At 39.7% G+C, this 25,014-nt stretch overlaps 1 protein-coding gene across 6 annotated transcripts in view; it reads left to right on the top strand.

Moving 5' to 3' along the window:
• The window catches only part of senp7 (SUMO specific peptidase 7), a 119,487-nt gene that overhangs the window by 76,835 nt on the left and 17,638 nt on the right, over positions 1–25,014 (top strand). For 5 of the 6 annotated variants that reach the window (XM_063050556.1, XM_063050554.1, XM_063050553.1 and 2 more), the window contains 7 exons: positions 420–578; positions 7,555–7,588; positions 11,697–11,864; positions 12,299–12,540; positions 17,237–17,373; positions 20,683–20,799; positions 24,338–24,460. In XM_063050556.1, the coding sequence (XP_062906626.1) occupies positions 420–578; positions 7,555–7,588; positions 11,697–11,864; positions 12,299–12,540; positions 17,237–17,373; positions 20,683–20,799; positions 24,338–24,460 (980 nt within the window). The remainder of the gene's footprint in view (positions 1–419; positions 579–7,554; positions 7,589–11,696; positions 11,865–12,298; positions 12,541–17,236; positions 17,374–20,682; positions 20,800–24,337; positions 24,461–25,014) is intronic. The other variant, XM_063050555.1, reaches the window with a different exon arrangement.

Below are 25,014 nucleotides of genomic sequence, written 5' to 3'. Positions count from 1 at the left end.
TTATTATTAACTTACTGTAATTTGCAAATTATCAGGAATAATATATTCACACTTTCACTAGGCATTAACGATAGTGTCCTGTTAAGGATCTTGTTTTGATATTTTTTTTAATTGAATCTGCAAAACCTGTGAGTTTGCACTGTCATTCACAGTTAATCACCTTTCTGTATTTCATTTTTAAAAATGTCACCCCAAGCAAGTAGATATATCTTTCTAAAGATGCTTTCAAAATTGGCATCATTCATCTTCAAAGTCAACACCCCATTCGGAAATTAATACCACTCTGTTAATCCCTGGTAAAGTCAGCAAAAATCAACAATCTGAGTAGGGTAAAAAGCAAATGACATTGTTTATTTTCCATAGAAATCAAACTGAAGTACATATCTTCCGTATCACTAAAGGTATTAATTTATGTTCAGGATGCAAGTGAGATGAATGAGCAGAATAAGTTATCTGATGCAGTACAAAGTATGGATTGTTCTTTGGAAACCAGCACGATGGCAGAATCAACATTGGATCTCACTTTCGCGGCCCTGCACATGGGAGAAATTGAAGGAAATGAGCAAGGTTCCATTATGGTATGTGATTTTATTTAGATGTTTTATTTGTCTTGTTTAAGATTGGGGAGAGAGAGAAATATGTTTCTCAAAGGCTTTGCATTTCATTTGGCATGTGTGTGTTGCGGTGCCACTTGAAGTTATTTATGTTGTGCTCTGAATCACCAGTGGAGATCCACAGTGAGAAGACTTCACTGGGTGTGCAGCAGTGATGGCTAGAATTTGGACAGTGCCTACAAAGGTGCATGAAACACATGCTGCATTGCATATTTATTTTGTTCCTGCATCCACTGCTTAGAAATTCAGTGAGTGTAGAGTATGCAAAGAAAATTAGACTAAGCTGAGGTGAGATATTGCATAGGATAGAAAAGAAGATCAAAAAGGAGCAGTTTGGAGATTATCTGATGGCTACTGAGTTTGGAACAGGAGTTACCCAAGAGGTGATGGTGTGTGATCTTTTTGGGAAAGTGGGATCATTAGTTCAAGTTATATGTTTGTAGAATGGTGAGGGAGGATTGTTAATTGGGGTTGTTAGTGCGGGTGTTGGTCAGTGCTTCAAATCATTAGTTATTGGGTATGATCAGGGTTATTTGTTGCAGAATCTAATAGTGAGCTGAGGAAGAGTTATAGGATCTGAGTTATGTTTTAGTATGAGAACAGTTTATGGGGGTACCAACTAAGTTGCTTAGAAATGGGCTTCAAGAAAGCAGCTTTTGCATGAGTTATCTGTTGGTTATTTGAGTACAATTAAAGATTGTGGAAATGATATCCAAATCCAAGTTGAAAGTCATTTGATACTACAGATCCTTTACAGCAATGTGCCTTTATTGTGACCTGTTCGTTATCTGAACAGTTTGGAAGTCAGAAATGTTGCTGTGAATAGTGCTTGCAGGCAGTAGAAAATGCCACAGCCTTGCAGCAGCTGACTCGTTCATATGTACAGGCTGTACGTAAGTCAGGGGTTCATAAGTAGGGCAAAAATCTGTACTGTGCACACCTTGGTCTCTCTGTGCATTATTGCATCAAATGTATAGCACCTAGAAGGACAATCACAGGGCTTGCAATCCATGTGCTTAGTCCAATTTTGTTTCCCTTTTATGTTTTTTACACATACTTTTATCTTAAAAATTTGACCATGTTTCATAAATAACTTGGTCCCAGCACCATCCAGGTTTTCAAATACAGTGGATTCCAGTTAATTGGGCCATTGATTTATCAGGGCAGCTACTTATTTGGGACAACTCTTAAAGAACAAGAACTAAACAAGAAAATAGCCAGGATGTATTTGGGATGCTATGCTGCTTAATTAGGGCAGGAGACTCTTGCCAAACAGTTTCTAACTATTGTCAGACATCTGCACTTGTGTGGCTTTGAGAGACAACACCGTGGTTAGAATGAGCAGTTTTTAACTAGTTTCAGTTGCATGAGCTTGCCTTCAAAAAGCAGTGATTTTTGTTACTGTAAGTTGGTGAGAAATAAAGCATTAAGACAATTCAGAACAGTTTTGCTCACTGCTGTTTCAAGCACCCAGCTTGGAGATGCCAGAAATGGCCAGGAGTGAAAATGAAATAATTTCACTACTTCAACAAGTTAGGAACTACAAGGAATTTGAAGGCATGAACAATCATCTGAATGTTACAATGAAAATGATCATTTGGAAATGCATTCATCAAAAGCATTATATGAAGGCAGTTCACTCCTATTTGGGCGGTGTTAGACCTGCGGTGAGAGATTTATTGGAAAAAAAGGCCCACAACTAGAAGAGAACCGCGACTGAAGATGAGGGAACAGCACGGGTGGCATTAGACCTGCGGTGAGAGATTTATTGGAAAAAAGGCCCACAACTGGAAGAGAACCACGACTGAAGATGAGGGAACAGCATGGGTGGCGTTAGACCTGCGGTGAGAGATTTGTTGGAAGAAAAGTCCACAACTAGAAGAGAACCACGGCTGAAGATGAGGGAACAGCAGCAAGTGAACCAGCCCGAGGACTGAGAGCACCAACTGGAGAGAACCCTTCTGACTCAGGGTTTCCATTGATTCAGTCCGGAGCAAGTTCGGTGAGTCTCATTTACTCAAACACTGGTCCTTTAGACATTACATATCTGTACAAAGTAAGGTAGGGAATAGTTGTGATGAGACTGAATGTGCCCAGAAATACCAGTTATGCCTGTGTCAGACCCAGTTGCAATCACTCCAGGTCTAGTAATGTACTGTCAGTATCCCAGCTCTTTAAAGTCACTCACATTCCCTCAGTGTTTGCTCATTTGAAGAACTTGCATCTTCTGAAGTAGCTTTTGGTTGGTTCTGAGTGTGGAGAGGGAAAGACGGGTGTTTATATTACTATCTTGCAAAAAGAAGTAATTGTTTGAAATTGCTGCAAACTCACAACCCATACCCTGTACATTCTCAACCATATTATTGACATAGATGACAAGTAGCAATGGGTGTAACCCTGGGGAACTCCACGAGGCACGGGCCTTGACTCCAATAACCAGCCTCCCATCATCACCATCTGCTTCCTACCATCTAGCTGTGCCCAGGCTCTGGGCTCTGTGACAAACACAATGTTAGCAACAAGATTAGACAGAGATTAATATGAAGAGAGATTTGTTGCTTCCTGAAAGCTGTCTGATGCAACGGATCAGATCTTCCCTTGCTTACAACTTAATCTGCCCTCGGACCACTCCTCCCGGGTCACACTGTGTCTGATAACCCACACATCCCCAACCTCCCTCCACCCCGCCAGTAGCCCCACAACTTTCCCACCATTTACCCCACACCTGTACACGTAAACAGATCCACGTCACTGACATCTACTCTCACAGCTAGGGGAACCACAACTAACTGATCCTACATTCCCAGCCCAGACTGTCCAGCTGTTCGGCTCAGTCCTGGCCCTTTCCCACTGCAACCGCCCCTCGATTTACACAAACCCGAGATCAGATCCTTCCTCATCGCTGCCCAACCAGGAGAACCGCTGGCAACAGCTGGGGTCGGCACTGTGCTGTGATTTGTAAGAGGTCCCTGCGGCGCCACCAGTGGCCGGAGGTCAGAGGGACAACGTAGAGGATTTGGCTGTTTGCTTCTTTCACTGTGACACCCCCGAACTCTGCATTAACTCCATCCAGCCAAATCTGGACGAACTTTAACGACCAACAATTATAATTCCTCTGAGTGATCAGCTATCTGAATGATTCACTCACTCTTAGAGGAAGGGGTACCTACACCGTTGGGGTGCCAGGAGACAAGGACTGCAGGGATGAGAGGTCTTCTGTTAACTGATACAAACCTGTCTTTACCCTGCTGGCAATTCTGGTTTATATTAGTAAAACTGTTGTTTCTGAAAATACTAAACAACAAGAGGAGAGTTCGAGGGAAATAATCATGTACAATACAGAAACTGGTGTTACCTGTGTGTATTGTGGTGAGCAAAAGTTGCTGAAGAATTTGCAAGTGGGAAGAAGTGGAGTGATATTTGGAAATCTGACTTTTTTAAGCGTCATTTAGCACGCAAATCACATATGGACAGTGTGCAAAAGCTCTGGCGAGAAAATTCTTCATTACCTGTTACAGGCCTGCAACATAGGTTGTGTGAGAGTGCAGATGAACTTGATCAAACCCAGAGGAGATCAAAGTTCTTATTGACAGTGATTTGCTAGCTGTTAAAATGAATACCTCTCTGTTTAAAATTCACTGTGCACATGTGGGTAAAAAATGCACAATACAAGCTTTATGTGCACACTAGTCATTACAAATTAGAGGGGACATTGGTGGGAAGGTGGGGAGACCTCCAGTGTCCTTGATGCCTTCACGTACAAGATGTGCATCCAGCTGCAGCTTGTAACCCTGCACTTTAAGGAGTTGGAAATTGAAATGGTTGAATTCCAGATCATCCAGGAGTTGGAGGGGGTGATAGATATGACATGAAGAGAGATGAGTTACACCCAAGGTGCAGGACACAGGAAACTGGGTGAGAGTCAGGAAGGGGAATGAGGTTAAATAGCCATCACAGAGTACTCTTGTGGCCATCCCACACAACAACAGGTAGACCACTTTATAAACTGTTGGGGGGATTACCTGGCAGGGAAAAATCAAAGGGGTGATAGGGGATTCGTTAGTTAGGGGAATAGAACAAAAGGGGACTAATATCCTAGTGATAAGGCTTGCTAGTGCTAATGTGGGGGGAGAGGATGATGTGGTTAAAATAAGTTGAAGGGGAAATGGGAGCTAGAATGACAGAACAGATAGTGGAGAGGGTGAATTGAATTGAATTGACTTTATTACATACATCCTTCATATACATGAGTAGAAATGTTTACGTTACATCTCCATCTAAATGTGCAATGTGTAATTTATAGTAATTTATAACAGATAGTTTATACATAGGACAGTCAGTATAACATAGAAATGCAATTGTATCAGCATGAATTAATCAGTCTGATAGCCTGGTAGAAGATGATGGCCTGGAGCCTGTTGGTCCTTTTGCTGTGGTACCGTTTCCTGGATGGTAGCAGCAGGAACAGTTTGTGATTGTGGTGAATTGGGTCCCCAATATCCTTTAGGCCCTTTTTACACACCTGTCTCTGTAAATGTCCTGAATAATGGAAAGTTCACATTGACAGATGCGCTGGGCTGTCCGCACCACTCTCTGCAGTTTCCTGCAATTGAGGGAAGTACAGTTCCCATACCAGACAGTGATGCAGCCAGTCAGGATGCTCTCAATTGTGTCCCTGTAGAAAGTTTTTTGGATTTCGGGCCCCATCCCCAACTTCTTCAACCATCTGAGGTGAAAGAGATGCTACTGTGCTCTTTTCACAACACAGCCGGTATGTACAGACCATGTACATGAAAGATGGCAAAAGGAGTTTAATGCTGATAAGTGTGAGGTGCTACATTTTGGTAGGACTAATCAAAATAGGACATACATGGTAAATGGTAGGGCATTGAAGAATGCAGTAGAACAGAGGAATAATGGTGCATAGTTCCCTGAAGGTGGAATCTCATGTGGATAGTGTGGTGAAGAAAATTTTTGGTATGCTGGCCTTTATAAAACAGAGCATTGAGTATAGGAGTTGGGATGTAATGTTAAAATTGTACAAGGTATTGGTAAGGCCAAATTTGGAGTATTCTGTATGGTTCTGGTCACTGAATTATAGGAAAGATGTCAACAAAATAGAGAGAGTACATAGAAGATTTACTAGAATGTTACCTGGGTTTCATCACCTAAGTTACAGAGAAAGGTTGAACAAGCTGGGTCTGTATTCTTTGGAGCGTAGGAGGTTGAGGGGGGACTTGATAGAGGTATTTAAAATTATGAGGGGGATAGATACAGTTGACGTGGATAGGCTTTTGTCATTGAGAGTAGGGGAGATTTAAACAAGAGGACATGAGTTGAGAGTTAAGGGGCAAAAGTTTAGGGGTAACACGAGGGGGAACTTCCTTACACAGAGAGTGGTAGCTGTGGAATGAGCTTCCAGTCTGTGAGACTTCAGCTGATTGGAACAGCCGCTTAATTGGGCCAAAATGTACTGGTCCTGATGTGTCCAAATTCACTGGAATCCACTGTATTTATAATATATCTTGTTTTTATAATACAGGATAAAACAAGTTTTACTGTTGTGATTTACTGATTTTTGAGCCCCTGAATACTATTCAAAATGAATTTATCTTATTGCCAATTATCGCACAAAGTCATAAAGTTCAGAAGCAGATCCTCTGACTAAGTAATCCATACTGATCAAGTTACCTGTCTGAGCTATTCCCAGTTGCCTGCATTTGCCCGCATCCCTCCAAAGCTTTCCTATCAATGTACTTGTCTGTGGAAGTTTGTTTTGCATACCCACATGAGCATCAATGGACCCAGCACCGATCCTTTCAGCACAACATTGTTTGCAGACCTCCAGTCTGAAGAACAGCCTCCCACACATAATGCACCATATGTATTGGTGTGGAAAAATATTCTTTAAAATTTTCCCCTCTGACCTCAAATCTATGCAGTCAAGTTCTAGACTTCCCTACCTTTGAAAAACAACTGTGGTCATTCACTCTATCTATGCCCCTCAGTATTGTATATACCTCTATAAGGTCACACCTTCAGCTTTCTAAGCTTCAGGAGAAAAGACCCAACCTATCGGTCTCTGCTTGTAACTGAAGCTGTCCAGTCTTTGTAACATATATGTATTTCTTTTCAGCATGCTTTCCAGCATAATGGCATCCTTTGTATAGTCTTGTGCGCTGAGCCATGCAAAATACTCTTGAGTGTTTTCTCACCATGTCCTGTACAATTGTAACATGATGTCCCTATTCTTGTACTTGATTCCGTAACCAATGAAGACAAGCATGCTAAACACCTTCAGCACCCTGTCTACTTCTGTTGCCACTTTCAGATAACTTGCATACCTTTTTCCCTTAGTCTTTTTGTGTAGCAACACTCTCCAGAGCCCTGCCTTTGACTATATGTTTTGTCCCAGTTTAACTTAGTTAAATTCTATCTGCCTTGTTGATCAAGGTCCTACTGTAATCATAAATGATCTTCACTGTCCACTAAACCACCAATTGTAGTGTTAACCACAAACTTAGCAACCATACCAACTACATTCTCATCCAAATCAATAATGTAGATGATGAACTTCAATGGACCCAGCACCGATCCTTTCAGCACAACATTGTTTGCAGGCCTCCAGTCTGAAGTACAGCCTTCCACACATAATGCACCGTATGTATTGGTCTGGAAATCTCAGTACTTGACTTGATGGAGAGATAACCACTAAATAGCAAACATGGATTGAACTAACACACAAAACTTTCTGGAGTAAGCTTGTCAGTGTTTTTCAAGCTATTCGTCAGCTTTAAAATTTTATGGCATATTTGAATATCTGTAATTAGTGGATTTACTCCAGGTAAAAGCAATTTTATGGCACTTAGGAATCCATTTCAAATGTAATTTTTTTAATATTTTAAGAAATTTTAAAATGTTTTTGTTTTTCCTCTTGCAGTTTGGACCTGACAATATTGCAATAACCTTCACAGGTAAAATGATTTGAATAAAATATGGTTAATATTTTTATTACAAATAAAGTACTCATTGTAATCAGCATAGTGATTTAAAATCCACTGTATAAATTCACAGTAAAGTTGATACAGTGATATATGTAAAATTTCCATATGACATACCAGGAGCAAGGAAATAATACTGGAACTTTATGCAAGTCCAATTAGTCTACATCTATAGTACATTATACAGTTCTAATCACTGTTGTACTTGAAGGATATGACAGATGCAGAGGAAATTTACTCTTTTGTTTGGATCTAGGTGTAAACCAGTGTTCCTTTAACCAGAGTTTCTGGCAATAGAATTCATAGAATCCATGGCACAGAAGGTCATTCACCACATCTTGTCCATGTTGGCAAAAATCTAATTGGACAACTCCCATTTCCCAGCCCTGGTCCTTGTGGCTTGTAGGTTGTTTCTATAATTGTTCATCACTGAATGTACTGAGATTTTTGGACCGCACTACACTTTCTGTCCTTAATTGTGGAAAGTCAATTTTCCCACTAGTTCAATCTTTGTTTAGCAGTTTTTTCCAATTGATCCTTCCTTTACAGCAATCTACATTTCTGCTAATTTAATATATCTCAAACAAATCTCTTCTTAGTCTCTTTTTTCCTAAAAAAAATACCAACTTTATCAGTTTCTCCTTTATAATTGTAATTTTCCAACTCCAGCAATTTCCTCTGCACCCTGTCTATTAATTTTGCATCCTTCCTGAATTGTGATGTCTAGAACTGTACATGGTGCTCTAGCTGTAGTCTAACTATTTTTTTCATATAAGATTATAGCCTAACCTCCAAGCTCTAAACCTCAGTGATAAAGTCAGATGTCCTTTTGGCTTCCTTAGCAATGTATGCACTTACATAGAACCGTAAAACACAGACATAGGACCTTTGGCCCACTATGTCCTGCCAACGCAATTAAGCTAAAAATGCACAATTATACTAATACCTCTGCCTAAACGTTGTTCATATCACTTTATTTTCTTTGTATTCATGTGCCTATCCAAGAGCCTCTTAAATGTCTTTAATGCATCTGCCTCCACCTCCATCCTTGGCAGCACATTCCAAGCACTTGCTTTTCTGTGTAATAAAAAAACAAAAGACTTGCCGTGCACATCACCTTTGAACTTGCCCCTCACTTTAAATGCACGTTCTCTAGTACAGTATTAGGCATTTCAACCTCGGGGAAAAAGTACTGGCTCTCTACTCCGTCTGTGGTTCTCACTTTATTGTACTAACAGTTCTCCCATTATTTGTCTCTTTATCTTTTAACAATCTGAGAACTTGCAATCCAAGATCCCTCTTTAGTATCCCTCTAAATACTGTATTTCCTTTCCTTGCCTTGTTTGACCTTCCCATATATGTAATCTTATACTTCTCTGAATTAAGTCCCATTTGTTGCTACTGTGCTCACCTAACTAGTCCATTCATGTCTTCCTATGACTTGAAACTTCCTTCCTTATAGTCAACCACTGCTAATTTTAACTGTGGTCTCCAGATTAAAATTTCAATTCTTTAATGCATAATATATTACAAAATGGGGCCTAGTAATGAACTTTGTGGGAACCTTCCACTGCTCCAATTACCATTGCCTCCACTGAGCCAGCTTTTAACCCAAATTGTCGCTTTACTTTGGATCCCCTAACTTGACTGAAACTGCACTCTACAAAAATAAAAGAATCTGTAGTTCGTCTGATACTTTATTCCTTTAACAAATCTGTGCTAGTAGTTTTTCATTAACTTGTGCCTCTCTGGGCATTGATTTCTGATGATGGTAGGAATTTTTCTCCATGATTTCTTCATCACTGATGCTGTACAGATAGGCCTGCAGTTATTTGCAATCTCTCATTTCATCAGCACCACATCTTTTGCCAAGGAGACCAGAAAATGACAGGCAGAACCTGCTCAGTGTCCAGCTTGTGTTTTTTTTTTGTTTTGAAAGCTTAGGACGCTTATTGGAACTTGTTTGATCTGAATCTTAGCTATCTTTGCCTGAATGCTTTGCATTACTCTGGGATTGATTTTCCTCAGTTACTGAACTGTTTCTAGTCCATTCTTTTTAAATTATATCTCGTATCTCAATTGCATATACTTTTCCACTACCACTCAAATGTATTTTAAGAATTCTACCCTTTGAATATCTTTAACTCTGTTTACGGTATAATTGAAATCCTTACTTTTACCTTCTTGCTACTTTTGCATCTCAGACATTTTTTCCTTCTGTATCTCATCTTGTGTGTGTTCCACGGGGGGGGGAGGGGAGGGGTTTGTGATTGATGGTCTGTTGTGAACCTCCACTGTGAATGCACCTTTATTGTTATTTATCTAAACTGTATATCCTGCCAATTCACTCAGTCAGTCATTTCCTTTCTTAAATCTTGTAATTTTTCTAGTACAGCATCCTTGCTGAGAAATTTACTACTTTGATCAATATTGCCCCTCCTTTCTATCTTCTCACTTTATTGGAAAGCCTTGTATGTTTTACCATTCCTTTAAACTATGCCTCAGTAATAGCCATGGTGGCTTATTTCAATGTGTTTACCTGCTCTCAGTTCAATGCCTTTACGCTCCAAACCTTGTTATAAACAGTTACCATTGTCAACTTTAGTTTCCTTTATTCATGCTCGCATTTCCTCTTGTTATTTGTGCATCACATAAACACGCTTTTGTATTCTTTCTTCCATCTTTGCTCCTTTCTCTTTGGGGTTCTGTAGTGAACTTCCTTGAATTTGTTTGTTTGTTTATCTCCCTCCCCCTTTATCTTTTTTTATTCCTTCCCAGAAATGGTCATAGACCTGAAACATTAACTCTTTTTCTACAGTTGTTTCCTGACCTGCTAGTTGTTTGCAGCATTTTCTATTTTTCATATCAGGTTTTTGCCATTTACATTGTCATTAAGTTTGCATTTCCTTTGCCTCACAAACTCATTCTTCTGTCTTCCAGATTTGTGTAACAAACTCTTTTGCATCCATTCTTGTCTGTCTCCCTTCTCAACCTGCTGTCAAGCTCCATCTTCATACCATGATGGTTTAAACCCAAGTCCTGTTGCACCAGCACAATTCATTGCACGGATATTGGTTGTGGCCAGGTTTGAGATGCAACCAATCTGGCTTGTCCCTGAGTGTTCCAGAATCTAAAAATCCTTCCTCGTACGCCAGTTCCTTGGCAATGCATAATTTATACTGTTTTCAGCTACATGTACGGCTTACATTTTGCTTATGAACGCTGTGTTCAGTCTCAAGTATTTTCACTTTTTACTTTGTATGTTCCTCTATTTTGGACATTGCTAATTACAGAATGAAGCTTAAATTTTATTTGAAATTTACATTGTATTTGATTAGTTATTTAAAAAAAATCCTTGCTCCTCTTTATCCAAAGCTCTACCACTTTACTCCCATCCTTGTGCTCACTTCAGGGGCAGTGCTGAGCCACATAGTTCAGGTCATTGCACAGGTCTTTGACCCTGAATAAAAGTGCTTATATGAACCTTGAAGAAGAAGAAGAAGAAGAAAGCCCTTAACTCCAGGTAGAGTCATCGGGACGCCGTCATGACAGTGTTGTTTTTAGCAGGCTTTCTTATTTTTATGAGGCCATGTTGCTAGCTCGATGCTCCACCCAGCACAGATGGAAAGGGTGCAAGGGAGCCGGCTGGATTTGAATCTTGCTTTTCCCATTATTGCTCCTGAAGTCAAAATGATGCACATAATCGAAGACTGCTTCTCTCAGAATGCTGCTCAGCAAGCTGAGTTTGTGGATATTATATGAGAATCAGGCTCTGCTGTGATGGTTTGCATACCATATTCTGTGACTACTGTGCCCGCCAGCTGAATCCTGGCCCTCACTGCACTGCATTCCCAGTTGTCAAAGCTGTTTACATTTTATAACCTATTGACAATGTACAGATGGAGACCAAGCAGCATAGTCCAATCAAGAAGTCAGTTTTGGGAGCATATTAGCAGGTGGCAATTTAAAAATGCATTTTCTTTATGTAGTAGGATGAAGAAGCCTCTGTTTAGAAAACTGCTTAACTCAGAATCTATTCTTGTCAGTGGAGATGTATTAAATGATTTTTGTTTTCAAACAGATTGCCATGCGTTACTACTGGATACCTCTTACTTGAAGAAATACAGTGTGTGGGAGAGATTGTCTGACTCGATCTTTGAGAATCACTCGATTGTTTTCCTTTGGTTTGCTGCAGATTATATAGATGAGATCAACAAACAGTTAAAATTCACTTCTTTAAACCAGGACTGTAAGTCTATATTTACCATAATTTTGTGTTTTGATTTCTTTATGTTCTACTTAAAGTATTCCTAGTTCAAATCAGAGACCATCTAATGTTCAGAAATTATAAAGTTCACTGGTCTCCATTCTGTCACCAAATCAGGTTGGAAGCTTGGCCATCAAGCCGGTATGCCCCAACCTGTTTCCTAAGGCAGTCAGTGGATTTTGAACTTGTTTCACTACTCATCTGGCCAAGCCCATCAGAACTTAATATCAATTTGCTACCTCCCAAAGTTAGATACTGGTAAAATTGAGGAAAATTCTTATCCGCTCATTTATTTACACCTGTTCGCATCTATCATTTGAAGATGCACCTGATGCTCATTTAGAAGTCAGCTAACAGGGAATGCGATTTTAATGCAGTTTATTTTCTTCACATCACAGCAGTTGTTTTCTTTGCAGATAAATGCAGTGAGTATGTCTTCATTCAGCTTTTCAAACCTTTACAAGCAACAGAAACAACAGTATTGAAGAAAATTATGACCCTTACTGGCACAAGGCATAAAATTGCAGACTTGTGTGAAGTTATGTCATTGGAAGAGACTTGCCAGTTACTTGCTAAGCTTGATTCAGAGCAGAGCTGCTTCGTATCGTCTTGCTACAAAAACTTGGAGCATCAAGTGGATAAGGCTGCATTATCACAGGTGACTATGCACAGTGCCTTGAAAAAGTATTCAACCCCACAACTATCTTCACCTTTTATTGTCTCATTTTCTAAATTTAAAGTTTGAGCTAGTCTACAAAACATTGTGCATCATGTCAAATCAAAAGAATAATTCCAAAACCTGTCAATAATTGTGAGACTGAAGAAGTATTCAGTCCCTTTCTAACTACTACATTAACTTTCCAACTTGCCCAATTTGTTGATGTAGAAAACTGGAGGATCACCTGTTTTCAATGAATTCATAAGAATGAATACCCCCTCTCACTGTAAGGTCCAATGATATGGTAGACTTTCAACAGACCAAACCAAAATGAAGACAAAAGAGCATTCAACACAAGTTGGGGAAATGATAATAGAGAAGCACACATCTGGGGAAGGGTATAAGACCATCTCAAAGGCACTGAACATACCTCGGAGCTCAGTGCAGTCCTTCGTGGAGAAACTGGAAAAAATAGGAATCTACAGCTGCACTGCCTGGATCAGGCTGCCCCTCTAAACTTAGTCACCGGAGAAGTATGGCACTCAGAAGAGAAGTTACTGTGACACCAACAGTCACTCTGAGTGAGCAGCAGAAGTTAGTGTCTGCAACTGGAGGTGAAGTTCATGGCTCCCTGCACAAAAAGGGTATTTATGGAAGAGTGGCAAGGAAGAAGCCCTAGTTTTTTTTTTAAAAAAGCATATCCTTCTCTGTAAAGACTTAGCAAAGTGACACTTAGGAAGAAATAAAGTCTTGTGGTCCAGTGAGATTAGGTGGAACTTTTTGGCCTCAACACTAAGTGGCATGTTGTGTAAATATAATGTAATGCATCAGTACTGATTAAATCCCTACTGTAAAGTATGGTGGAGGTAGCATCATGCTACGGGGATGCGTTTTCAGCAGCAGGGATTGGAAATTTAGTCAGGATTGATGTGAAGATGAATACTGCTAAATACAGAGCGATACTATATCAAAACCTGCTAGCCTTTGCCAGAAAGTTTAAACTGGTGAGGAAGTTTGTTTTTCAGCAGGACAACGATCCAAAGCACACTGCCAGAGCAATCATGGAATGGCTTCAGCTGAAGAAAATTGATGTCCTTAGGTGGCCCAGTCAGAATCCCCTGACCTTAACCCAATCAAACATCTGTGGCAGGTCCTCAAGGTTGCAGTACACTGTCACTCCCAACGAACCTGGCATAGCTTGAGCAAATCTTGCCCCATCTTCTTGTGCAAAGCTAATAGATAAAAGATAACTGGCTGTAATAGCTGCGAAAGGTGGTTCAACTAAGTACTGAGTAAAGGGGGATGAATACTTTTAAACTGCTGACGTGTCAGTTTTGGAATTTTTAGTTTTCCTGGGCTACGCTATGGGGGAAAAAAAATCACAAATAGAAGTCTCAATTAAATTGTTCAAAATCCCTGGTTGTAATACTCCTTTATGTAAACAAAAGGTTGGGGGCTGAATGCTTTTTCAAGACATTGTAGATGAAGGTGCATTCATGGCAAGTATTGCATGTGCATAAAACAAAAAATTCCTCTGAAATCACTGAGGCTTTAAAAGGCCAATATATCCACATACAATTCCCCATAATTCATTTAATTTTAATTTAAAGCTTTTAAGATTTTATGACTTCCATTTTGAAAATATTTATGCAAATTGAAAAACGTGTCCGGTAATGTAATGTCCTGACAAAGGGTCTTGGCCCGAAACATCGACTGTACCTCTTCCTATAGATGCTGCCTGACCTGCTGCGTTCACCAGCATTTTGTGTGTGTTGCTTGAATTTAGTCATAGTCATACTTCATTAATCCCGGGGGAAATTGGTTTTGATTACAGTTGCTCCATAAATAATAAATAGTAATAGAATCATAAATAGTTAAATAGTAATATGTAAATTATGCCAGTAAATTATGAAATAAGTCCAGGACCAGCCTATTGGCTCAGGATGTCTGACCCTCCAAGGGAGGAGTTGTAAAGTTTGATGGCTACAGGCAGGAATGACTTCCTTTGACGCTCTATGTTGTATCTCGGTGGAATGAGTCTCTGGCTGAATGTACTCCTGTGCCCACCCAGTACATTATGTAGTGGATAGGAGACATTGACCAAGATGGCATGCAACTTAGACAGCATCCTCTTTTCAGACACCACCGTGAGAGAGTCCAGTTCCATCCCCACAACATCACTGGCCTTACGAATGAGTTTGTTAATTCTGTTGGTGTCTGCCACCCTCAGCCTGCTGCCCCAGCACACAACAGCAAACATGATAGCACTGGCCACCACAGACTCGTAGAAATTTCTAACATCTGCAGATTTCCTCGTGTTTGCGTCTGGTAATGTAACTTTGTTATTAGGGAATTTTTTTTCACTGAAATATCAAATGCGTTCTAATTGAATCAGGCTGGCAATCTCATTGTTTTTGAAGTTTGTTCTTTTGGTTGTATATTGTGCATCAAAATGTCAACTCAGAAATTCATGCATCAATGCAAGTTCCAAACCTCTGTTCAACTGATCACTCGTGATTTCCTGATTGTCCTGTGTTATTGGACATCTCATTAAATCTAGCAATGTGATACAAATTTTTTGAGATTCCTTTGCGTTTACTTTGGGAACTGTGATCCCACTCATTTTCAAAGGGGAGGAAATGGTGCAAGGGATTTTTGCACAATGGGGAAATGGTTAAGAGGTGCATGCGACATAGGAATGCATTTGAAAGGATATAATATTGTGCAGCTGCATTGTAAAAGCATGGGTTTCATTCAACCACAATATCAAAAACTGCACGTAAAACAGTTGCTGGTGGAGTTAACACTAGAAGGCTAAAAGATAGCTAATTTGGGAAGTGGAACAGTAGCCATGAGACATAGGAGCAGAATTTGGCCATTCAGCCCTTCAAGTCCTCTCCGCTACTTCAACCCCATACATCTGCCCTCTTACCATATCCCTTGATGCCCCAACTAATCAGAAATCTTATCAACTTCCGCATTAAATATACCCACAGACTTGGCCTCAACTGCAGTCTGTGGCAGAGCATTCCACAGATTTACACTTTTGGGCTAAAACAATTCTTCCTTACTTCTGTTCTAAAAGGTCACCCCTCAGTTTTGAGGCTGCGCCATCTAGTTCTGGATACCCCCACCATTGGAAGCATTCTATTCACATCCACCCTATTTAGTCCTTTCAACATTCACTAAGTTTCAATGAGATCCCCCCACATTTTTCTAAATTCCAGTGAGTACAGGCCCAAAGCTGCCAAACACTCCTCAAGTGTTACCCACTTCATTTCCGGAATCATCCTCGTGAATGTCCTCTGGACTCTCTCCAATGACATTACATTCTTTCTGAGATAAGGGGCCCAACACTGTTGACAATACTCCAAGTCCAGCCTGACTAGTGTCTTATTAGGCTTCAGCATTATCACCTTGTTTTTATATTCTATTCCCCTTGAAATAAATGCCAACATTGCATTTTCCTTCTTTACCACAGACTCAACCAGCGAATTAACCTTCTGGGAGTCTTGCATGAGGACACCCAAGTCTCTTTGTGCCTCTGATGCTTGATTTTTTTTCCCCCATTTAGATAATAGTCTGAACTACTGTTCCTTTTACAAAAAGTGCATTATCATACATTTCCCAACACTGTATTCCATCTGCCACCTTTTTGCCCATTCTTTCAATTTGTCTAAGTCCTGCTGCAATCATATTGCTTCCTCAGCACTACCTACTCCTCCACCTATCTTCATATCATCCGCAAACTTTGCTACGAAACCATCAATTCCCCTATCCAAATCATTGACAAACATTGTTAAAAGTAGCAGTCCCAATACCGACTCCTGATGAACACCACTAGTCACTAGCAGCCAACCAGAGAAAGCCCCCTTTATTCCCACTCGCTGCCTCCTGCCTGTCAGCCATGCCAGTATATTTTCTGAAACACCAGAGGATTTTATCTTGTTAAGCAGCCTCATGTGAGGCACATTATCAAATGCCTTCTGAAAATCCAGGTAGATGATATCCACTGCCTCTCCTTTGCCCACCCTGCTTGTTACTTCCTTGAAGAATTCCAACAGATTTGTTAGGCAAGATTTCCCTCTACAGAAACCGTGCTGACTTTGACTTAGTTTATCATTGGTCTCCAAATACCCCGAAACTTCGTCCTTAATAATGGATTCCAACACTGAGATTAGGCTAACGATCTTATAATTTCTCTCTTTTGTCTTGCTCCCTTCTTAAAGAGTGGCCCTTGTAAAGTAGAGTCAAATTTATATTTTTCTCATGATCAGTGGGTTGCAGAGATGGAATTTCACTTTGCTTTAACTTGCCTTGTGCTTGTTTTTAACACTGGTGTTGAGCAGTAACATTATTCCCTTGAGGGTTTCAAAAGGTACTGATTACTTATGAATGGGCTTGAGGGTAAACCAGAAGTGAACTTATTACTGACTTTAAAAGAAACTAGAATATCACACTTTTAAGTATAGTCCATGTTTGAAAATATTTATTTAGCTCCTGGTGTTGCAATAAAATTGGAATTGTCGCTTCAATTGCACTTTTCTACTCAGCAAAGAAAGTTAAATTCAATCTCGTTAAGGCATCTTGATGAATCAGCGGTATTAGAAAGGTGTATGCAATGCAGAATCAGTCTTGGATATTATAGAGAATTGAGCTGGTTTTCACATTTCCATTTCTGCCTTTACTTCCATAGGAAGAAAGTACAAATTCAACAAGGGCAAATAATTACACTTTGTGTCATATACGGAGAAAGGATCATTATGTAGTTTCGTTTGCTTCAAAGCAAGAGAAGCGGAGGCATATGTTTAGAGGAAACGGACAAGTTCAGAAGTAAGTTTGTATTCTGTCACCATAAACTATACTCATAGAGGTTAAGATGGATCATGTGCATGCATGTGTGTATATACGTGTGCACATTCAAGACAGTAAGACTCAAACAATTGTAAGTCTATGGTAATAACATCCTTTTTCAATGATTTTTTGAAACTTGAACTCTCCATGAGATCCATTTGAATCACCTATGAAAATCTTCAAAGAGCACAAGGGCGTTATTAAATCTCTCCACCGCAGCCTGTAAGATGTCTGTACATTCTCCCCGTGACTGCATGGGTTCCCTCTGGGTGCTCCTCCTCCCATTGTCCAAAGACGTACCGGTTAGTGGGTTAGTTGGTCATTGTCAATTGTCCCATAATTAGACTTGTGTTAAATGGTGGGATTACTGGGCAGCATGGCTGAAAGGGCCAGAAGGGCTAGTCTGTGCTGTACCTCAATAAATGAATTTAAGGACACTCTTAAACCAGAGTTTGGCATAGACACTAGAAATTGTGGGACATTAGTACTGTGCGACGCTAGAATTGTCGGAGGGAGGGCATGCTCCATTCTGAAGACTACATTTCCAGAAAAGATTAAAAAAAGAGATGAGACAGAATCAATTTCCAGAGAAGCTTTATAAGAGTTAGGTTTAATACCATGGGCATATGTTGTGAAATTTATTGTTTTGCGGCAACAGTACATTGCAATACATTATAATAAAAATCTATAAATTAGTGAGAAATATGTATAATAATATTATGAAATTAGTGTGAAAAGAAGTGTTTATGGGTCCATTGCGCACCCATAAATCTGATGGCGAAGGGGAAGAAGCTGTTCTTGAGACGTTGAGTGTGTGTCTTTAGGCTCCTGTACCACCTCCTTGAAGGTAGCAATGAGAAGTGGGTATGTCCTGGGTGATGGGGGTCCTTAACAATTCTTGAGGCACTCAATGCTGGGAGGCTAATGCCCAAGATGGAGCTAGCTGACTTTCTACAGCTTTTTTCAATCATGCACGGAGGCCCCACCATACCAGACAGTGATGCAATCAGTTAGAATGCTCTCCACAGTACTTCTGTAGCGTCTTTGATGACATACCTATTCTTCTCAAACTCCTAATGAAATATAGCTGTGTTTTGTTTATAATTGCATCGATATGTTGGACCTTGGATAGATCTTTAGAGATGTTGACAATCCAGGAACTTGAAACTGCTCACCCTTTCAACTGCTGATCCCTCAATGAGGACTGTTGTGTGTTCCATCGACTTCCCCTTCCTGAAGTCCTGAATCAATTCCTTGGCTTTACTAATGTTAAGTGTAAGGTGGTTGTTGTGACACCACTCAACCACCCGATCTATCTCCCTCCTGTACACCTCCTCATAGGCAAATTTATCGATGGCATTGAGCTGTGCTAGCCACACAGTCCTGAGTGTAGAGAGAGTAGAGCAATGGGCCAAGCACACATTCTTGAGGTGCTCCAGTGTTGATCGTAAGTGAGGAGAGAATGTTATTTCTGATCTACACTGATTGTGGTGTCCTGGTGAGGAAGTTGCAGAGGAAGTACAAAGGCCCAGGTTTTGGAGCTTGTTGATTAGAACTGAGGGTGTGAGGGTGTGATTGTGTAATCAGTAAACAGCAGCCTGACACAGGTATTTCTGTTGTCCAGATGATCCAAGGCCAAGTGAAGAGCCAGTAAGATTGAATCTGCTCTTAGACCTGTTGTGATAAGCAAATTGCAGCGGATTCTGGTCCTTGCATAGGCAAGAATTGATTCTGACCACAATCAACTTCTCAAAGGTTTTATGTCAAGTATTAGACTTTTCAGCTATCACTTCAATTGGCTAGACATTCCACTTGATAATGATAGGTCACTGGTGATCACGTAATACAAAGCTGACTCTGAAATGCCAGAGGTTACAAATTTGGATGCTTTATACTGCAGTTTTTTAACTCTGCTTCAGTGTTGCTCTCTTGCTTTGGAAACCTCAGGGAGTTCAGCAGTGAAATGTGAACTTGTGTGGTTCTCCAGCTCAGGTTCTAGTAGTTCTGCTAATTGACCCAGTGTCAGGGTAACCCTACCGTGGGAGCAGTGAATTCCATTCACTTAAATGGAGGAATGTGGAAAAGACTTGATGGGCTGAATGGCCTAATTATGCTCCTATGTCTTATGATCTCATGGTTTAACAGCAGCAGTGACAACATAAATAGTAGATGACTTACATTTTAAATTATTTGAACTGGTTAAATGTTTTAAAATGCTTAAGCATGTTCTTCTAATTTAATTAAAAAAAAATAACTTTTTAAGTATATATTTTAAGAATTTATTTGAAAGTCTTTGTTTCCAAATGTTTGAGACAGACAAGATTTCTGTTGGGTTTGATAGCCAGCCAAACCACGAGCTACGGTTTGGCCAATACATTGTTTACAGCTGCTTTGTGGTGGGGCTCATTCACTCCTCCCACCATCACTCACATCCCACCATATGATGACAACACTATTAATGGTCGGCTTGGCTTGAGAGCACAAACTAATCAGCAAAAGTAAAGTTTGTACTTGCTTAGGTCAATATCAAGTGCAAAATGTGCGTGTGCTGATTTTAAGGAGCTAATTCTAAATGTTAGCAGGTTCGTTGTGATGTATTTCTCATTGCCATTTGTCACAGATTAAATTAATTTTTTCTTGCACCAGCTTTCCAAATTAGGCGGTGACTTGGTGTTTTTAGTTTCCCCTGCACTTGTCGAAGGGAAACTGATGGCCATCATATGTACAAGGAGATATTTAGGGTCATGTGTGGATTAGAAATGTCTATTTGTGATGTACATTGTCACATTTAATTTGCAAGTTTTCTCTCTCGTTCTGAGCCTCCAATACTTAGTGAATGAATTAATTAATCCGAGTACTTAACATTTCTAACAGTACAGGGGCCTTAAGTTACAAACAAACTGACATGCAAATCTGGCTTTAGGTAAAATCTCTCATACATTTTTGAAGAATTTTTCAAGCTAATAATATGTTCCATGGTAATCATTAATAACTGGATACAAGTATAATATATTCCACTAGTTTAACTCCGGGTGGTGTTTGGGTGGTCATTTAGTGAAATGAAAGAATTATGCCATGTATGCAGAGTGATATAGTATGGATTATGTTAGAAAATAGACATCTCTAACAGAGAAACCAGCTTCTTAGGAACGGAACCCTTATGTAACCCAAGGACTGCCAGTATATCACAAATGTTGGTTTGTGTTGCAGAAGTGAAAATTATTTTATTCAGAAATTGAATTGAATGTCAAAGAAATAATTTTAAAATATGTTCTTTGTTTTCTCTAGAATAATAGTCTACCCTCCTCCACCAACTAAAGGAGGTCTTGCAGTTACAACTGAAGATCTTGAATGTTTGGAAGAGGGAGAGTTTCTCAATGATGTCATCATTGACTTCTATTTAAAGTAAGTCTTGTCTCTATATTTTATACTTTATATTGATTTGTAAGAGCACTTGCTCTTTTAAAGGTAAAAGAACTGGTGGTAAATCACAATAATCGTTCTTGGTTAATGTTCTTAAACAGGATTAATATTGTCATCAGAATTTGCAGAGACCATATGTTTTCTTTCTTCTACTCAAAGATTCTTTTTGTCTTATTTGGAAAGATATTTAGGTACTTAAAACAGATTTCAGCCCTACCAAATCTTAAAGCAGGTCATTTGTAAGTCATCTAAATTAGTCTGATTTGATTACATTAATCTCTTGGGATCAACTTAGAGGTAAGAAGCAAATTACTGGTTACTAGAAAGAAAATGCTGGCAGTAGTCAATTAAGTAGATGGATATCAGACCACCCTCTTCTAAGGTATGATTTATTGTTAAGGGCTACTCTGCATATTGTAGAAGTCGGTCATGTTTTGCAGCCCACAGCAATCAGTTGAAACTTTGTTCACTGGTTTATTTGAGCCTAGTGTAGGAATTGTACTATGAAAGTAGCACACTAAATGTAATTGAACCTAGGGGTACCATGCCTAGTTTGTTGAAAGCAGTTTCACAGATAGACAGGGTGGAGAATAAAGCATTTAGCTTGCTTGCCTTCATCAGTCAATGCTTTTGAGTATTGGAGCTGGTCCATTATATTACAGTTGTATAAGACGTTGGTGAGGCTGCACGCTGTACCGTGTGCAGCTTTGGTCACCACATACAGGGGAAACTTGGTGAAAATTGAAAGTGTGCAGAGAAAACTTACGAGGGTGCTGCCAGGACTTAGAGGGCCAGAGTTATAGAAAGAGTTGGTCAGCTCAGTTTTTATTCCTTGGACTGTAGGAGAATGAGGGGTTACATATGACAGTAGTTAAAGTTATGAGAGGCGTAGATAAGGTAGATGTTAACGGTCTTCCCAGGAGTTGGGAGTCTGAAATAAGGATGTGAGTTTAGGGTGAGAGGGAAAAGATTTAAAATGGACTTTTAAATCTTTTCATGTAGAAGGTGGTGTCAGAGGAAGTGGTTGAGGCAGGTACAGTAGTATAATTTAAGAAGCTCTTGGCTAAGTGCAAGAAGGGAATTGGGCAAAAGCAAGCAATTGGGATTAGATGGTCAGCATGGTCTCATTGGACCAAAGGGCCTGTATCAGTGCTGTATTGTTCTATACACTATGCATAGAAGCGTCTTGATTAGTTCCAGGATTACTTAAAAATCACAGTTCATTCAGTGATTATTGTATCCTTAACATAATACGCGACATGTGCCATTCATTTCTAAGGTTCAGATCTTAGATGAGCATTTTCTTGTCGGTCTTCAAATACTTATCTATTACTCTATGAGCACATAAGAGACCATACCTCCTAATCAGTATGCAATTACAATAAATCCCTTTGATCCAGCCAATAAAGTAGTGTGACATACTGTAAAAGATCTCTTGTACTCAATAGACTTTTTATTAGTAGCCACATTTCTTTTTGTGACCAGAGCTGTTTCTAAAGTCATCATGGCTCCCTACATTTGTTTATATGTTATCTGCTTTAGGAATCTGCTATAGTACTATAAAACTATATTAGTTCCTAATAGTTATCGAGGAAGAATTCATTCATTGTACACTGGCATGTTCTTTTGATTGACTGTAAATGAACAAAATCTGCACAGATAACTAATGCAGATAGTGGACCGCCTTAAAACAATGTTATTTACAATTGCATCCTCCAAATCTTCATTGTAGCATTCAAGATGATTGTCGATAGCTTCAAATTCTTTCCAGTTCCTAACTTGTTGAAGTAGTGAAATACTTTCACTTTCGCTCCTGGTCATTTCTGGCCTGGATGCTTGAAACCTCAGTGAGCAAAGCAGTTCTAAATTTTTTTTACTGCTTATTTCTTGGCAACTATCAGTGACAAAAATCACTGCCTTTTGAACATAAGTGCATACAACTGATGCTATTTAAAAACTGTTTGCTCTCAGCATGGTGTAATGCCTAATGGCCACAGGATGTGCACATGACTGACACTGGTTAGAAAATGTCCAGTATCAGTCTCCTTTCCCAATTAAGTGGCCTATTGTCTCAAGTAAAACAAAGGGAATCCTGCTGGTTTTCTTGAATTGTTTTTGTTTTTTAAGAGTTGTCCCAAATAAGTGGCTGCCCCAATTAACCAATAGCTCAATTTATCAGAATCCACTTTCCATTTAAAACTGAGTTAATCATATAAATAGATCTATGTACAGTGTTAAAATCAGAATCAGGCTTAATACTACCGGCATATGTTGTGTAGTTTGTAGTTTTGCGGCTGCAGTACATGGTGGTAAAGCTGTGAATTACAATAAGAAGTATATATGAAAATAAATTAAATAAGTAGTGCAAAAGGAGAGGGAAACAATTACTGAGGTAGTGTTCCTGGGTTCATTGTCCATTCAGAAATCTGACGGCAGAGGGAAGAAACTGTTCCTGAAACGTTGAGTGTGTGTCTTCAGGCTCCTGTGGGAGGTGGGCATGCCCTGGATGATAGGGGTCCTTAATGAAGGATGCCACCTGGCCTTTTGAAGGTGTCCTGGATGCTGGGGAGGCAAATGCCCATGATGGAGCTGGCTGAGTTTACAGCTTGCTGCAACTTTTTCCAATCCTGTGCAGTGGCCTCTACATGCCAAACGGTGATGCAACTAGTTAGAGTTGTGCACATTTAGAAATTTTCCAGTGTCTTTGGTGACATACCCATTCTGCTCAAACTCCAAAGGAAATATAGTCGCTTTGTTTTGTAATTGCATCAACATATTGGGCCCAGGGTAGATCCTCAGAGATGTTGACACCCAGAAACTTGAAATTGTTGACTCTTTCCACTTCTGATCCCTCGATGAAGACTGGTATGTGTTCGCTCAACTCGACTTTCCCTTCCTGAAGTCCACAATCAATTCCTCGGTCTTACTGAAGTTGTTGCTGTGACATCACTCAACCAGCTGATCTATCTTACTCCTGTAGGCCTCCTTGTCACCATCCGATTGTCCATCACATCCCATTGTTTTCAGTGAGAGCACTGCATGTGCATTAGATTAAATCTGCATAGAATATCCTGATTGAGAGCTAGAAAATGTGATAGCTTGTTAGGCTCCATGAGGAATCTGTTGATATTGTGCAGGAGCTGGGAGTAGCACTGTGGAAGATTAAACCAACACTGAAATTTGGGTCTTGCCTGGGAAAAAAAAAACATGGTTAACTCCAACTGAAGTATTGGCGTGGGCTGGAAAATTTGTCCCTCTTCTGCAGTCCTATCATGCTTGTAAAGGATTCTTAAATACATCATCAAATTTGATCAATGAATGAATTTTTCAACAACTGCAAATAACGTGGACCATAAAGAGTGCCCTTTTCTCTTATGTAATATGGTCGTGAATTTGAGATTGCGGGTTAATTGTTCATTCTAAGAAGTTCTATCAAAGTGTGTTGCATTACATTTTCATTGTAAAAAGCTTTATGAAAAATTTAACCTCATTTTCATAAATCATTTCAATATTTTATAAGGTACCTGTTGCTTGAGAAAGCACCTAAAGAACTTGCTGAGCGTACTCACATTTTTAGTAGCTTTTTTTATCGACGTCTGACCCGAAAGGATAATGCTGAATCAGAGGAGGTGAATAATCTCTCGTAAGTAAATCTTCCACAATTCACATACTCAATTTTGTGGTGTTCATTTGTAGTTTTTTTTTTAACGGGGATATAAGCATCATCTGTAAGGGCCAGCTTTCATTGCAATTGGGAAGATGATGGTGTGATACCATCCTGAACCACAGCAGGCACTCCGATGAAGGTACTCGCAAAGTGCGTTTGAGCTATTTTGGGATTTGGACTTCATTATCAATATCTTTCCAAATCAGGATGATATATGACATAGAAAGGATCCTGCAAGTGGTGTTCCCAGGTGTCTGCTGCCCCTTCTTGGGTGGTATGGTTTGGGAGGTGCTGCTGGAGTAGTCAGTGTGAAATTTTGTGCATGGTATTCACAGCTCTGCTCTGGATGCATAGGGAATGAATGTTCTGACTTTGAATGGGATACCAGTCAAGTGAATTGCTTTGACCAGGATGATGTCAAGATTTTGACATCCGTTGAAGCTGCACTCCAAAAATCCAGGCAGTTAAAATAAAGTATTCAACCATGGTCTTGATGTAGATGATGACAGTTTTTTGGGGTATCAGGAGGT

The sequence above is a fragment of the Mobula hypostoma genome, chromosome 6 (assembly GCF_963921235.1).
Source record: "Mobula hypostoma chromosome 6, sMobHyp1.1, whole genome shotgun sequence".
In the NCBI taxonomy this organism is placed as follows: domain Eukaryota; kingdom Metazoa; phylum Chordata; class Chondrichthyes; order Myliobatiformes; family Myliobatidae; genus Mobula; species Mobula hypostoma.
The sequence above is the reverse complement of the archived record's forward strand: the minus strand, read 5'-3'. Positions and strand labels throughout refer to the sequence as shown.